Source organism: Montipora capricornis, chromosome 13, assembly GCF_036669925.1.
Source record: "Montipora capricornis isolate CH-2021 chromosome 13, ASM3666992v2, whole genome shotgun sequence".
Taxonomy (NCBI): domain Eukaryota; kingdom Metazoa; phylum Cnidaria; class Anthozoa; order Scleractinia; family Acroporidae; genus Montipora; species Montipora capricornis.
The window spans coordinates 25,142,316-25,155,178 of NC_090895.1; the positions used below are offsets into that span (position 1 = coordinate 25,142,316).

The 12,863-nt window shown below is 38.2% G+C and overlaps 2 protein-coding genes across 2 annotated transcripts in view; both read left to right on the top strand.

Annotated features, from left to right (window-relative positions):
* The first annotated feature begins 1,610 nt into the window (after window positions 1-1,610).
* On the top strand, window positions 1,611-9,388 carry LOC138029213 (uncharacterized). The gene is made up of 6 exons (XM_068876917.1): window positions 1,611-1,821; window positions 4,035-4,070; window positions 4,543-4,648; window positions 5,005-5,116; window positions 6,961-7,135; window positions 8,429-9,388. The coding sequence occupies exons 1-5, from the start codon at window positions 1,761-1,763 to the stop codon at window positions 7,117-7,119; spliced, it is 474 nt and encodes a 157-aa protein (XP_068733018.1). The 5' UTR covers window positions 1,611-1,760; the 3' UTR covers window positions 7,120-7,135; window positions 8,429-9,388.
* A 1,423-nt stretch (window positions 9,389-10,811) lies between these two features.
* The window catches only part of LOC138028701 (uncharacterized), a 5,602-nt gene continuing 3,550 nt past the window's right edge, over window positions 10,812-12,863 (top strand). Inside the window, exons 1-2 of the mRNA XM_068876301.1 lie at window positions 10,812-11,246; window positions 12,561-12,605. Coding sequence (XP_068732402.1) covers window positions 11,183-11,246; window positions 12,561-12,605 — 109 coding nt within the window. The 5' untranslated portion in view covers window positions 10,812-11,182. The remainder of the gene's footprint in view (window positions 11,247-12,560; window positions 12,606-12,863) is intronic.

Here is a 12,863-nt window from a genome sequence, read left to right on the forward strand (position 1 = left end):
ACAAAGACGAACGGCTAAGAGAACCGTCACCACGAAACAATTGAAAAAAATTAGGAAAACAATGGCTCTGTACTCTAGGCACGTGAGTTTTAATTACATTATGTTACAATTCTTTGCCGTTGTCGTCCTGACAACGACGTGAAATAACCAAATATGGGGTTAGTACTTACGAGGACGACATGAGTACAGACGTCAAGTTTCAATTTTTTCTTTGAACAAACATACCTTTCTCACCAATTTTATTCCTGGAAATTTGGTACACACATTGCAAGGCGAACTACTAGGAATAATTATAACATGACTGTTTTTTAGCTGACTTTCTCATACCTACCCGTCGTCGTCGACTATGCTAAACATTATTAAATCTAATAGTAAGTGACTGGTAGAAGTAATATGGGATGAATTGGATTCCCCATTGGCAAGATGTAGGACGATTTTGAATTTATCGCGTCCGAGGTGATCAGATCAGAATTCGAGGTAGTCAGTCAAGTAGTTGGTCGGAACGGCTCACGGATAAGGTTATTGCGGGTTTTATAGGGGTGCAAAAGCCAGAATTCTATTTTCTTAAGAACTGCTTAGTTATACGCACTGACTCGTGTAAACCTTTTCAAGCGAATGAAGGGGTTGGTTTGTAAAGGAACTAATGGTGCAACGTATTTGGGAGAGTAAAGCACGAAAATTTGGTTTGGTCAAAGAAGATAGACTGGTCAAATTGCCACCGTAAAAAGATTTTTTTTTAATTTTGATAATCGACAGTTCTTTTCGTTACTTTTTTAAAAGGAAAAAAAGGTATACAGTTACAAAATAAAACAAACTAGTGAACAGAAACAGAGAGTACAGTAGTTACAGGTATATGGTAGCTAAATACAACATGTCTGAAAAGTGCATTGATAATATCTTATATTACGATAAGGCGGAACTATTACAAGTACAGTGTATGTTTATTTGCACGTATGTCTATTTGTTTGATTGTCGCTCAATGTGAACGGGAAAAATGGTTATTGCGAGACTAACTTTTCTGTCTTACTTTACTTTAAAAGTTATGTCAAACGATCCCATTTCTCATTCTCCTTGATGTTAGTGTACGATTCGATCTTATATTGAGAAGACAGTAGGGGAAGAAAACCGTTAATGTTTGGAGGGGTTTCCCTCATTTTACAGCACCAAATGAAGAACTTGCAATTGGCAATTAGGAAACAGAAATTGATTAAAACATTATGACGTGAAAAGCTTTCTGGTTTCAATCCTAATAGCACAGTCATACTCTTTTGGCAAATATCTGAGATGATGGCTTTCTCTTTCAACCACAGTATTAAATCATCTATAAAAAAAAGATAATGAAGCTGACGTTTCGACCTTCAGCCCTACGTCAGCCGGAGAAAACAGACTGCATTTTTTAGTGGGAAGGATGTCGGGCAAATGTTCTTTCTTGAAAATTTTGTGGACCCAGATTCTTAAAATAGAACGTATCTAATGATGCAGAAAATGAATTCAAGGCTTTAAACAAGTATGTAAATCCAAACACGTAATATCGTTCGCAACAATAATTTCTTTTTGATAGCTGCGTTCCTTTGTATTGCAACACTACTTCGGTTCCAACCGAACGTTTTTCCTCTTCAGGCTAAAGAACACTGCTGCTACTACAGTTTAACAGTTTTTCATCAAGACATTTTCTTGTAAGACAGTGACGTGGCGAGCTTTGCTTTTTTGTACAAATCTTCATTGAACTTCAAGGCAACTTTTTCCGTTGTAAAAGCATAATGAAAGCAGTTGGGCATTGTGTTACAGCGACTTTCTTGTTTACCAATGTTGCCTCAGCAGGTATTTATGCTCATTTTTTGTTTGCCTAAAACATAAATTTGTCCGATCTATTACAAACTAAAAGATAAAGTTTTGTTACGGGTATCTTTGACAAGATTTTACAAAACTTAGAAAGTAATTAGACTTTCTATGCCGAGATAGGGTGCTCGGTAAGCTAATAACGACATACTTCCTTGACGAATACGAAAGTGTCAAACACGGTTTGAGCTGTAGAAACGGCAAGTTTCACAAACTTAGAGTGCTTTAATATTTATATAAAAAATCTCAGTTTCAGCTTATGTGAGTATTCTCCGTGAAGACCACACAAAGCGCTATGTAGTGAATGTAATGCACAGACAAATTGGTAAAGAAATGCTATATCATTAATAGCTTTTAGTAGTATTAATTTCTTTGTGTTCTCGAAACGCGTGCCTGCGAACACAAACAATCCTCTTCTTTGTTGGAGTCTTCTCAAAGCAAAAAACAAAAAATAACATAAATATTTCACTATGAAATAAGAGGCGGAAGTCGTAAGGCTACGAAATGCTGTGTTGAACGTTAGCCCCTATAGAGTAGTTTGTATAAATCTTAGAGTGATTTTACTTGACCTGTCAAATGTATAGTGGAATATTACACGCTATATGTGCGTAAAAGCCCCTATCACATGGTGTATACAAGATCGAGGATGAAAATATTGACACAAAAACAGAACACACAATAATGACACAACTGAAGAGATAAATTATACGACAGTTGTTGTAATACTTTTCTTCGTTTGTTAGACTAAACGTCAGAAATTTTTATAAAAGATCGTGGGGTTTTTTCGTGTAAATAGTCTGAGTAACAGAAAAACAATAGGTCTAATTAAAAGGTAGTGTTACACAACTATTATTCTCTGTTTCACGGGTCAAGTAAAATCACTCTAATATTTTAGATGACAAACATTTCCCAAAATCCAAGAGTCATGATGTTTTTGAAAACCAAAATTCACCAGAACGCTTCAAGGACCTGATTATGGGAAATACTTCTAAACGACGAATGTCTGAAGAAAACGTCAACTTACTATAACGTTTTTGTATGGTCTTTGTACAAATACGGTAGTTCGTGAGAATATTTGGTGTTTTGAACGGTATGATATCAAACAAAAATATTCATTGCATCTGTCTTTATTTCCGTAACCTTTTAAGGCCGTGTTCAAGGTCCATTTTCCACTTGCCAGTGTTAGAAAGGCGACCACAAGTCTAAACACCCAATACGTACACGGAATGAAAATATAACTCTTTCAGTAAGAATGTAAGGAATGTTTCTCGATGACGGCACAGCGATGACGTCATCAAGATAACGAGACGAAAGGTTCCTTTCAGCTTTCCTTTCCGTATTCCTTTCAGTCTATATCACTAAGGAAATTCAAATGATTCGGTTAAGTTTTTCTTGATCAGTAGGTTCAGTTAGTAGGACTTTGAACTCGTGTTCATTTGCTTTGACAAAGAGAATGTTAGAAACCAGGAGCTCATCAAGAGGAGCCTCTATCTCCTCTAATTCCTTGAGTCAACCCTTTCCCGAGTAAATTTATTTTTAGGAACAGGTTTTTCCCGCGAAAAGTATCATAATTCCCTTGACGCTGAGATAGCTCTGTTTTGATTGGCTTTTACAACAGTGGGCGTGCTGAATGTCCCAAGGGAGATTGGCTTTTACAACAGTGAGCGTGCTGAATCTCCCAAGGGAGGTGTTCTATAAATAAATCTACTCGGGAAAGGGTTGACTCCGAGGCCAAGTATGGGAGATAGAGGCTCCTCTTAATGAGCTCCTGTAGAAACTTAGAAATCACGCTTACTGGACTCCTCTTTTTATGCAAAGACTTTCCATTGTAAAATAAACCGTTTGGTTGAAAGATTAATGAATGCAATTGACAAGTGCATTTTGGATATCATGACCACGCGCATGCGCGACAATTGCAGTGACTGTTGCACCAGCGCTTATGCGCATGCGTCGGACGTTACAGCCAATTCTAAATCGTTTATCCCTGGTTTTAATCCACGCGGTGAGACGGCCATCTTGGTGTACAAAGCAATACAAAATGGCTCCACAAGGTTTTACATAATAATAGAGTCAAATTCCCAGAAGACATTTTACTACATTGTTCTGTACACCAACATTGGCTCCCAATTGGAGCTATGCATGTATTTTTATTTTATTTTGTAAGTATTCAACGATTTTCCTTTTTTTCTTTACAGCAGAGGGAGGTTCCCTCTTTTCCAAGGCTACCGACGGTAAGCTGATGTTGAGCCTTGGCATGAAAACAGAGATGCTTTTAAAAATTTTAAAGTGTTCTTAAATTTCCCTTTTACAATCTGTTTGTTCATGTTGAATTCCCTCCCACTGGATATGATTTTATTTTCACTTACAGTTAGCTTATTGTGATCCAGGGTAATAAACCTCTTATTAAACGAACCGTTAGCTTCGTCTTAAAATGTTATCACTAACACGAGTAGGTAGTATAATTGTTGTTTTCATGATTTTTCATATATTTTTAGGTTAGGTACTGGTTGCAGTGGATCTTTCTTGTATGGGGTAGCTTTTACCATTTTGCAGATTATCCCCATGTCTAATTTTTTACGGCCAGCTGTGCCGTTAATTAAAATTGTAATAAATAAATAAATAACAAACAGACTACTTTGGTTCGAGAACAGTCCTGTCATGAAGAATGAATGATTCTTACAATTTTTTTGTTTTTTGTTTCAGAGACATTGTTGACCTTAGCAACAGTTTTCTTCGTTATTTCTATCGCGTTTCTCCTTCTTAGCATCCTCACTGCAATCGTTCTTGTAAAGAAAGTGAAGTCAAGGAGGTATTTGGACAAATGACAAATGTGCCATATTCCTGAATTTAAGTCAGCTTCATTTTCATAACTAGTCCAAGTACAAAATTCTTGTAATCGCAATAATGAAGTTTGGCAAGATTAAATCGTATTCTTGAAACCCACAAACTCTGCCACAACGGTCTAGAGTTAACAACTCGTGGAGATTTCTTTTTCGTTCTCGGTTTCCATAACTGGTGGCAAGTAATTAGCACGAGCGTTAGTTTTGAAGATCTACTCTCCTTCAAGCGCGCATGTGCTCAAAACAAAAATTTAGCTATTATTATTCTTCTGACTAAAGATGTCTTACATTCGTCTGCATGTTAAAGAATTTTTGCTTGCCACAGGAAAACCAACAATTACGACATGGCAGAGACAGAGGAGCAATCTCAGAATGTTTATATTGGAAAGAACAATGGAATGCACGATGCACCACCGTCACAATACGAAGTACTTCAGGTATGTTTGACAGGGCGGCATCTTGTCGAGTCATGTAATCTCCTACGATTGAGTGACTGAATGAATTAGTCAGAAATTTATATTCTGACGCTAAGATGGAGAGGCTCGCGGGGTGTCACGGGACCAGTCTGTCTCTCTGTCTGTTAGCTTTATTATTATGTGCAGTTTTAATTATTCTCACCCTTTCCTCGGGGCTTTGTGCTGCTGCAGTAGACCAGCAATACGTTTCCGCATGTTTTTGGCCACGTCTAAAGGATTGTTTTTTGAGTGGTTTTTCGTATCTGGCGTAGGATAACTTGCATGAGATTTTTTACCACAATTGCTTGTAATCTCGCAATCTGATTGGCTAATTTGCCGTTGTCGATAAGAGTTTAGACAACGCTGTTTGCGTTATGCTTGCGTCAATTTGTCACGCAATGTAATAGCCAATCAGGAACGCTCATTTTGGGAAATAAACCAATCACATTGCGAGAAAGTTATAGACAACGCTTGCTCTTTCTTTGAGTCATGATTTTGGTCACGCTCTGAAATAAAAACTTTCTTTGGCGTTGAATATTGCGGTAAAATGCAAATCGAAAGTGGTTCATTGTTGTCTGTGCTCTTATCGACAACGATATTCGTCATCACAGTGGTCAAAATTTGTTGTAGACAACATTTTGACCATCGGTCATCAGCATCATCGTCACAAATATCATCATTTTTATCATCATTGTGTTTATCTTTGCGTGCTTTGGCAAGGCTAGCTAGTTGCGTCCAGCGTCAATATCCTCACCAGCAGAATCACCACCATAAAGATCATTATACTCCTCCTCATCGTCATCTTTATCATCACCATCATCACCATTATCGTCACAATTATCGTCATCATTATTGTCACCATCACCGTTACCAATAATTATCATCATCATTAGCTTCTTGATCATCATCGTCACCATTATTGTCACAAATCGTTACCATTATCGTCACCATCGTTGTCACCATCATCGTCACAAACACCATCATCATCATCATTAAAACCAGATTTTTCGTGTATATCTTGGCGGGTTTGGCAAGGCCAGCTAGTTGCCTCCAGTGGCAATATCCTCACCGGCAGAATCACCACCATCACCATTATTATCCTCCTTCTTATCGTCATCGTTATCATAACCATCATCACCACCATCGTCGCCATTATCGTCATCATTATATTCACCATCATCACCATCATCGCCATAAACACCATTATCATCATAATTATCTTCATGATCATCATCGTCACCACTATTGTCACAAACATCGTTACCATTATCGTCACCATCGTTAGTTGTCACCATTGATTATCACCATCATTGTCACAAACACCATCATCACAATTATCATCACCACCATCATTGTCACAAACACTATTATCATCATCGTTATCCTCTTGATCATCATTGTCACCATTATTGTCACAAACGTCGCTACCATTATCGTCACCATCGTCGTCACCATCATCGTCACAAACACCATCATCATCATCATTAAAACATAAATTATCTTCATGATCATCATCGTCACCACTATTGTCACAAACATCGTTACCATTATCGTCACCATCCTTAGTTGTCACCATTGATCATCACCATCATCGTCACAAACACCATCATCACAATTATCATCACCACCATCATTGTCACAAACACTATTATCATCATCGTTATCCTCTTGATCATCATTGTCACCATTATTGTCACAAACATCGCTACCATTATCGTCACCATCGTCGTCACCATCATCGTCACAAACACCATCATCATCATCATCAAAACCAGATTTTTCGTGTTTATCTAAAAGATAGTTGATGTGTGCATCTTCGTCCACAGCTTCAAAATACAGGCAACGGCATGAACCAGTCCACTGAGAACCTTGCAACGGCAGACTCGTCACAGAATGGAAACGAGCGAAGGACGCTTAGCTCCTTTCAAAATCCTGCTTATGACACCAGTGTACCATATGGATTGGACGATGACACTAAGCTGTAACTGGACAAGCTCTGAGGTTGAGTAGGATTTAGTTCATAACCGAAACAAAAACTCCCATCATTGGTCAAGTGTACATGACAAATATTTCTATATTTACTCGTGTGAAACATCCTGGTGTTCAGAGATAAAAAAAACCCAAAACAAATTACACCGTTTTAATTGTCTGCCTTTCAGCCTTTTAACAATCGGAATTCTCACTTCCGGGAGGGGTACAAAACCGCGCTAGTAAGGCGACTGGGGATACCAGAACAGTGATGTCAATACAGGAACAACATTCTTCCAGGGCGTGGATTTTCCATTTTTTTTAGATTGAGAAAGTGCTAAAACTGCTACTGAGATGCGTTTTATTTGGTTTCAAAAGATAAAAGAACGAAAATTTCCATCCCTAAAATTCCTTGCCGTTCCTGTATTGACGTCACTGGCCTCCTTACTAGCGCGGTTTTGTACCCCCCAGAAGAAAAAAATCCGATTTTGGGTGAAAGGCATAGAATAAAAATCGGTCTGGCATTTCTTTGGTTGGCAGAAAACCATGATGTTTCACTTAAGTAAATATAGTAAAATCTGTCATACACACTTTAACATCAGAGTCTCTGCTCTACGTATTTAGGTAGCGTATAATACGAGTTCCAGTCAGCAGAACTTGCTATTACGGGACGAAGTTCACGTTTCGGTTCCAGTTTTGAATGAGTTGCTGGTGTTTCCACTTTTTCTAGTAGAAGTTTTTTTACAGCAAATGGCGAAAAGCAAAAGCAGTTTCCTTTTGACAAACTCGTACTTTCCGTTACGACTTTTCGATGTAAAGTCGTCGCAGACCAACTTGCCGGGAGGAGCTGAGCACGCTAAGCTTCGCACTACGGATGCGCAGTAATCAAAATTCCAGAAATTGTACTCGAAGTCGCACTTGTTGCCGCTGTTAACATTTTCTAATGTCACAGAATTTTCACACATCAAGCTTTTTTTTTGAGGGGAGGAGATGGGGGTAGTGGGGTCGACTCATGTCGCACAGGTTAGCATTAAAATCCCAAGGGAAATAATTGATGATTTAAGACTTATAATTGGCTGGAAAGGTCTGGTTTCACGGGGAAATTATTAAATTGACGCGTCAGAGTAAGATGTATGGAGGCCTTGGGCGAGTTATTATAAGCAGGTCTAGCAATTGGCTCCAGTCAGACTGAGCGGTCAGTAACGGATAATGTGCAAGATCTGCTGATGCCCTTATATGTATTATTTATTTATTTATTTATTTGGCTGGTTGGAAAGTTTTCTTTTTAATTTAAGACTCGGTTGATAAACTTTGTTCTTTTTTCAGGGCCTAAATTGAAGATATACCACATCTGCACTTCAAGTGTAACAAAAATGAAAAAAATAGTTAAACTACAACAACTTAACAAACCGTGTTTGTTTCTTTATTTTCCATGCATAAGCTAAGATCAAAAACGTTAATCGCTACATCATCCATTGCTTTTACTATTTCAAAGAGAGAGAGAGTGTGTTTAATTTTACTGCATAGTGTAGTTTTGTATGTTACAAAGAAGTTACAGTTACTGCACCAAAACAAAGAGAAAAACATAAATACAGTAACTTGTTACCCAAAATAACTTTGAAGCTAAATTATTTGAATTTTTGATTTGTTTTCTTTGTTGGAATATTAAAGGAGAACTGAAGGCAAAAAAGAAGTATTTTTTATATACACTTTAGACCATGCACAATAATGTTTTCAACATTTTTTCTGGCATATCCGTCGTTTTTCTACCTAAAAAAAATTATTCCGATTTTGGGTCATCAGCATTGCGGCTCAGAATGGAGGAGTCAGCGGTCATTTTTGCAGCTTATGACGTATGATATGTGGAATTCATGCAGGAGAGCCCCATACAGAGGCACTATTTTTGACTGATGCTTGTCGTGAAAATTGAGTCCGCGAAGAAACAGGAAAACAACGAAGAAAATATCCACAGCAGCATTTGTTTCTCTTGATTACGAAATCTATGTTTCCCATATCATACGTCATAGCAGAGTACTGATTTCGTTTTTGAGCCCACACTGAAAAGGCAGAAACAGCGGGAAAAGCCTAACTTCGAACGTAATATTCTCGCAAAAAACTGAAAACGAGAAGAAATTTAATCACCCCACACACTTAACTTTACTTTCGTTAGGCTTTCCAGAAACAATGCTGGAAAAATTGCTGATTTTGGCCTTCAGTTCTCCTTTAAGTATCAAACGTAATTTAATGCCAATGTTTGTGAAACAGTTAACATTATCTCTTTCCCGGCTCATGTGTGCGTTTGTCTACTCCTCGAGAAGGAAAATTGAAAATTTACCGTCTCTGCTCGTCACCTCCACGTTACCTCAAATTCGGTTATTTCGTGACGTTGTACATCTTGCACCAACCTCATGCATTCCCAGGGTCTCTTTCGAGAGATACCCTGGGAACGAGGTTGACTTTGCACGTGCGTTTTTACCTTTTTCATATACAGTGTAGATTTATTTGCCGTTCTTTTCCTAGTGACGCCTCAAAATGGCCGTTTTTTAGGTTATGCAGACAGTGTAAGCACCCGACGAGATGTTGTCACTTTTTTCCTTCTTTAACTTTCCAGTTTAATCCTGAATTGTTTCTATACCAATAAGCGACAAAAGAGCTTAGACACTTCATGACCCCTTTAAGGAAGGTTGGGCGACTGCCCCCCCTCCCCCTAATATTTCCTTGTAACCCTCTCCCTCTCCCCCTTAAAAAATGCCGTTTGTTTGTTTTTTTTCCAAGACTTACTTTTTCCTTTTCCAACGTTGAATAGGGAGGGGGGATTGCAATTGGAAAAATGAATAAAGATGAATTTCTCTTATTTGTGGTTTTTGCAGTAAAGTGTCTTAATTAGTTTTGTCACTTACTGACTTTCCATGCCGAGATAATCGGGAGATGATAATAAGAACGCGAATGCATGCATCTAAATGCAAAAAAATGATGACTTTGCGTGGTGCGATATCATTTTCGTCCCTAGAGTCTCCTTTTGTTTTGGTCAGCGCCAAGAACTCGTGTTCTCAGAATGGGTGCGATACATGCCTCATCATGCTCTCATCCTTGAAATTCCGGGGGACGAGTGGTCTAATTTCAATCTTGACGACAAAGAAGGAAAGAAAAGGGAAGTTTGATTGGACGTCAAAGGTTGCTATGACTCGAGCAATGACACAGTTTAAAAGAAGGGATGTCCGTTGATATTGAAGCGTTTGCTTAGAATAACATCGAGGCGTCAAGAACTCGTGTTCTCAGAATGGTTGCGATACATGCCTAATTCTTTCATCCTTGAAATTTCGGGGGACGAGTGGTCTAATTTCAATCTTGACGACAAAGGAGAAGAGAAAAGGGAAGTTTGATTGGAAGTCAAAGGTTGCTATGACTCGAGCAACGAAAGAGTTTAAAAGAAGGGATGTCCGGTGATATTGAAGCATATGCTTAGAATAACATCGAGGCGACTACTTATTGCTATAATGGCTTTGCTTTTTTGGTTAAAACGCATTCCACTGATGACTCAGGGAAAATGTCGAGTTGATTAGGTTTAAAGCTCGGCACTTAAACGTCTGTGATAATGTTTAAAAGAGTGTAATTACCTTGTACAGCATAACAAAGAGCACCACAGAAATGCAATGCCCTTAAAAGTCGATTAAAATATTTCATTTCAAAGGTCACTTTGTGGGATTTCATCCATAGAGTCACGAAGTACGCAACACCGCACTTGTTGCACCCTCAAATATAATTGATTCGGATCGAGAGTGGAATTAGTCTTGGCAGCTATCACTGTGTTCAGCCAAAACTTTAATTGACCATAATTTCGTAAACTGCGCAAAGAGATAACATTATGCTGAGAGTCAATGAACCGTCCATCCATTTGTAAATTTGAATAAATTTACGTGGCAAGCTGGCACCGTTGCCGGGGGACTTTTATGCGTTTGTGGGGAATGAAAGCTTCATTACAGATGTGGAAACTACAACAATACCACTTTACTGCTGTTGCTGATTAGCGTACAAACTTTGCCTTGTCTTGGGATTCCATCTATCCTATATGTGAACGTTATGGAGATCTCAAGCTTCACGATTCTGCTATCTATGCTGGTTTGTCATTCCACTATTCGCGCAGGTAAAGATTTAGTTGTTTTATAACAGCAACTCAAGAAACTTTGGTTTTTAAATGCAAGCTTAAAATGTTGGACATGTTTCGTTGTTGGACTTCCAAATCCAACTACATTCTCTAAACACCTGGTAAAAGATAAACTTTAAGTCCAACATCTTAAATAATAGCAATAATTATCAGTATTTACAGAGCGCATTCTCTGTATAGAATATTCGAATGCGCTTTGCATAATAAAAAGTTGGAAAATGCCAGAAGGAATCTAATCGACTAGTCCATCTAGTTCACGTCATAAAATGTGGACGAAGTATCCTAAAAATAAAACTGTACGTACGGTTTCAGAGTAAAAATAGAAAATGAAAGATTGACATTTGTATACACTCGCGTTGTTGTCAAAACCTCAAATTTGGTGATTTCACGTCATCGGCGCGATTATGTGCTAAAATTCGTGCCGCTCTTTTAACCAATGATATTGTTTTGTAGAGTTCTTGTTGACAACACCGTCGTAGATCTTAAAGTCGCTATTCCTTTTGTAACGCAACGAACTGAGTGTGAAAAGAAACATTTTAATTAATGTCTGATTTTCCAAAGCAGCAATCAATTACTGACTCTGTTTCTTTAAACCTCCTTCAGGTGAAGCGTTCGTTTAAACGGAAGTTAAGAACTTCCAGTAACCGTTTCGTTTCCGTGCAAAACCAAGAGAAAAGTAGACGCCTATGTGGTCATAGTTAATAAGAGGGGAATGGTTTGGAAGCTCGGCAAACATCAAAGGAGCAAACAAAGATGCCAAGATTTAGGTTGGAAAGTCCACGACCGTGCACAATCTTTTGTTTTGCGAACTACGTAACCAACACGTTTCTATTGGTTAGTTCCTCAGTACGGAGTAAACAACTACTGTGTTTTGTGCACGGTCAAAGCCAAAAAAGAGAACAAAAACCTACAACAAAGAAATTTGTCGGGTTTCATAACCATTCCCCTCTAATAAATATGGTGTGGTTAAGTCACATTTTGTTCCTTCATTCTCTTGGTTCCTTTGTTTTTGTTTCTTGTAGTTCTTTTCGACTGCCTGGCGGTTGTATGGTTTTTCCGTCTTTTTGTTTAATATGCCTTATAATTATTTCTTTCCATTCGTTCGTTTTCGGATCGATCGTGAATTCCATCCATTCCTTTGTTTTGTTCGTTTCGTTCCTTTAGTGCATTCCTTTCAATGCGTACGTAAGTTTAATTTCCAAGGTATTAAAATTAACTTTCCATTTTCTCAGGGTATAATGATTTCTTTTAAAGGTAAAACCTTTTAAACGTATTGCTCTTCTCTGCTTTCAGATTCCGTTGCTCGGTCAGAATTTATTGGCGATGAGAAAATTGATGGTGAGCTGACTGGAACTTTTTGAGCCTATATTCTTATTTTATATGAAACAAAGATATTTTAACCCTAATCCTAACCCTAACCCTAAACCCTGAACCCTAAACCTAACTTGTTGTTAAGGGGGAGGGAGGGGGGGGGGGGTACCGAGGGCTAAATGAAGTTCAAGTTTGTGGTTCGTTGCGTTTCACCTTCCAATTGCTTTGAATTCCACTAGTCCACCGACGTGACACTTCCAGACGTAGCATAAGATGAAATGTCTG

Excerpts from the sequence above, each read along its gene's own strand:
- LOC138029213 (XM_068876917.1), top strand. The coding sequence starts at position 1,761 with ATGAAAGCAGTTGGGCATTGTGTTACAGCGACTTTCTTGTTTACCAAT. Across the intron at positions 1,822-4,034 it reads TACCAATGTTGCCTCAGCAG|CAGAGGGAGGTTCCCTCTTT; the intron begins GTATTTATGCTC and ends TTTTCTTTACAG. Across the intron at positions 4,649-5,004 it reads AAGAAAGTGAAGTCAAGGAG|GAAAACCAACAATTACGACA; the intron begins GTATTTGGACAA and ends TGCTTGCCACAG.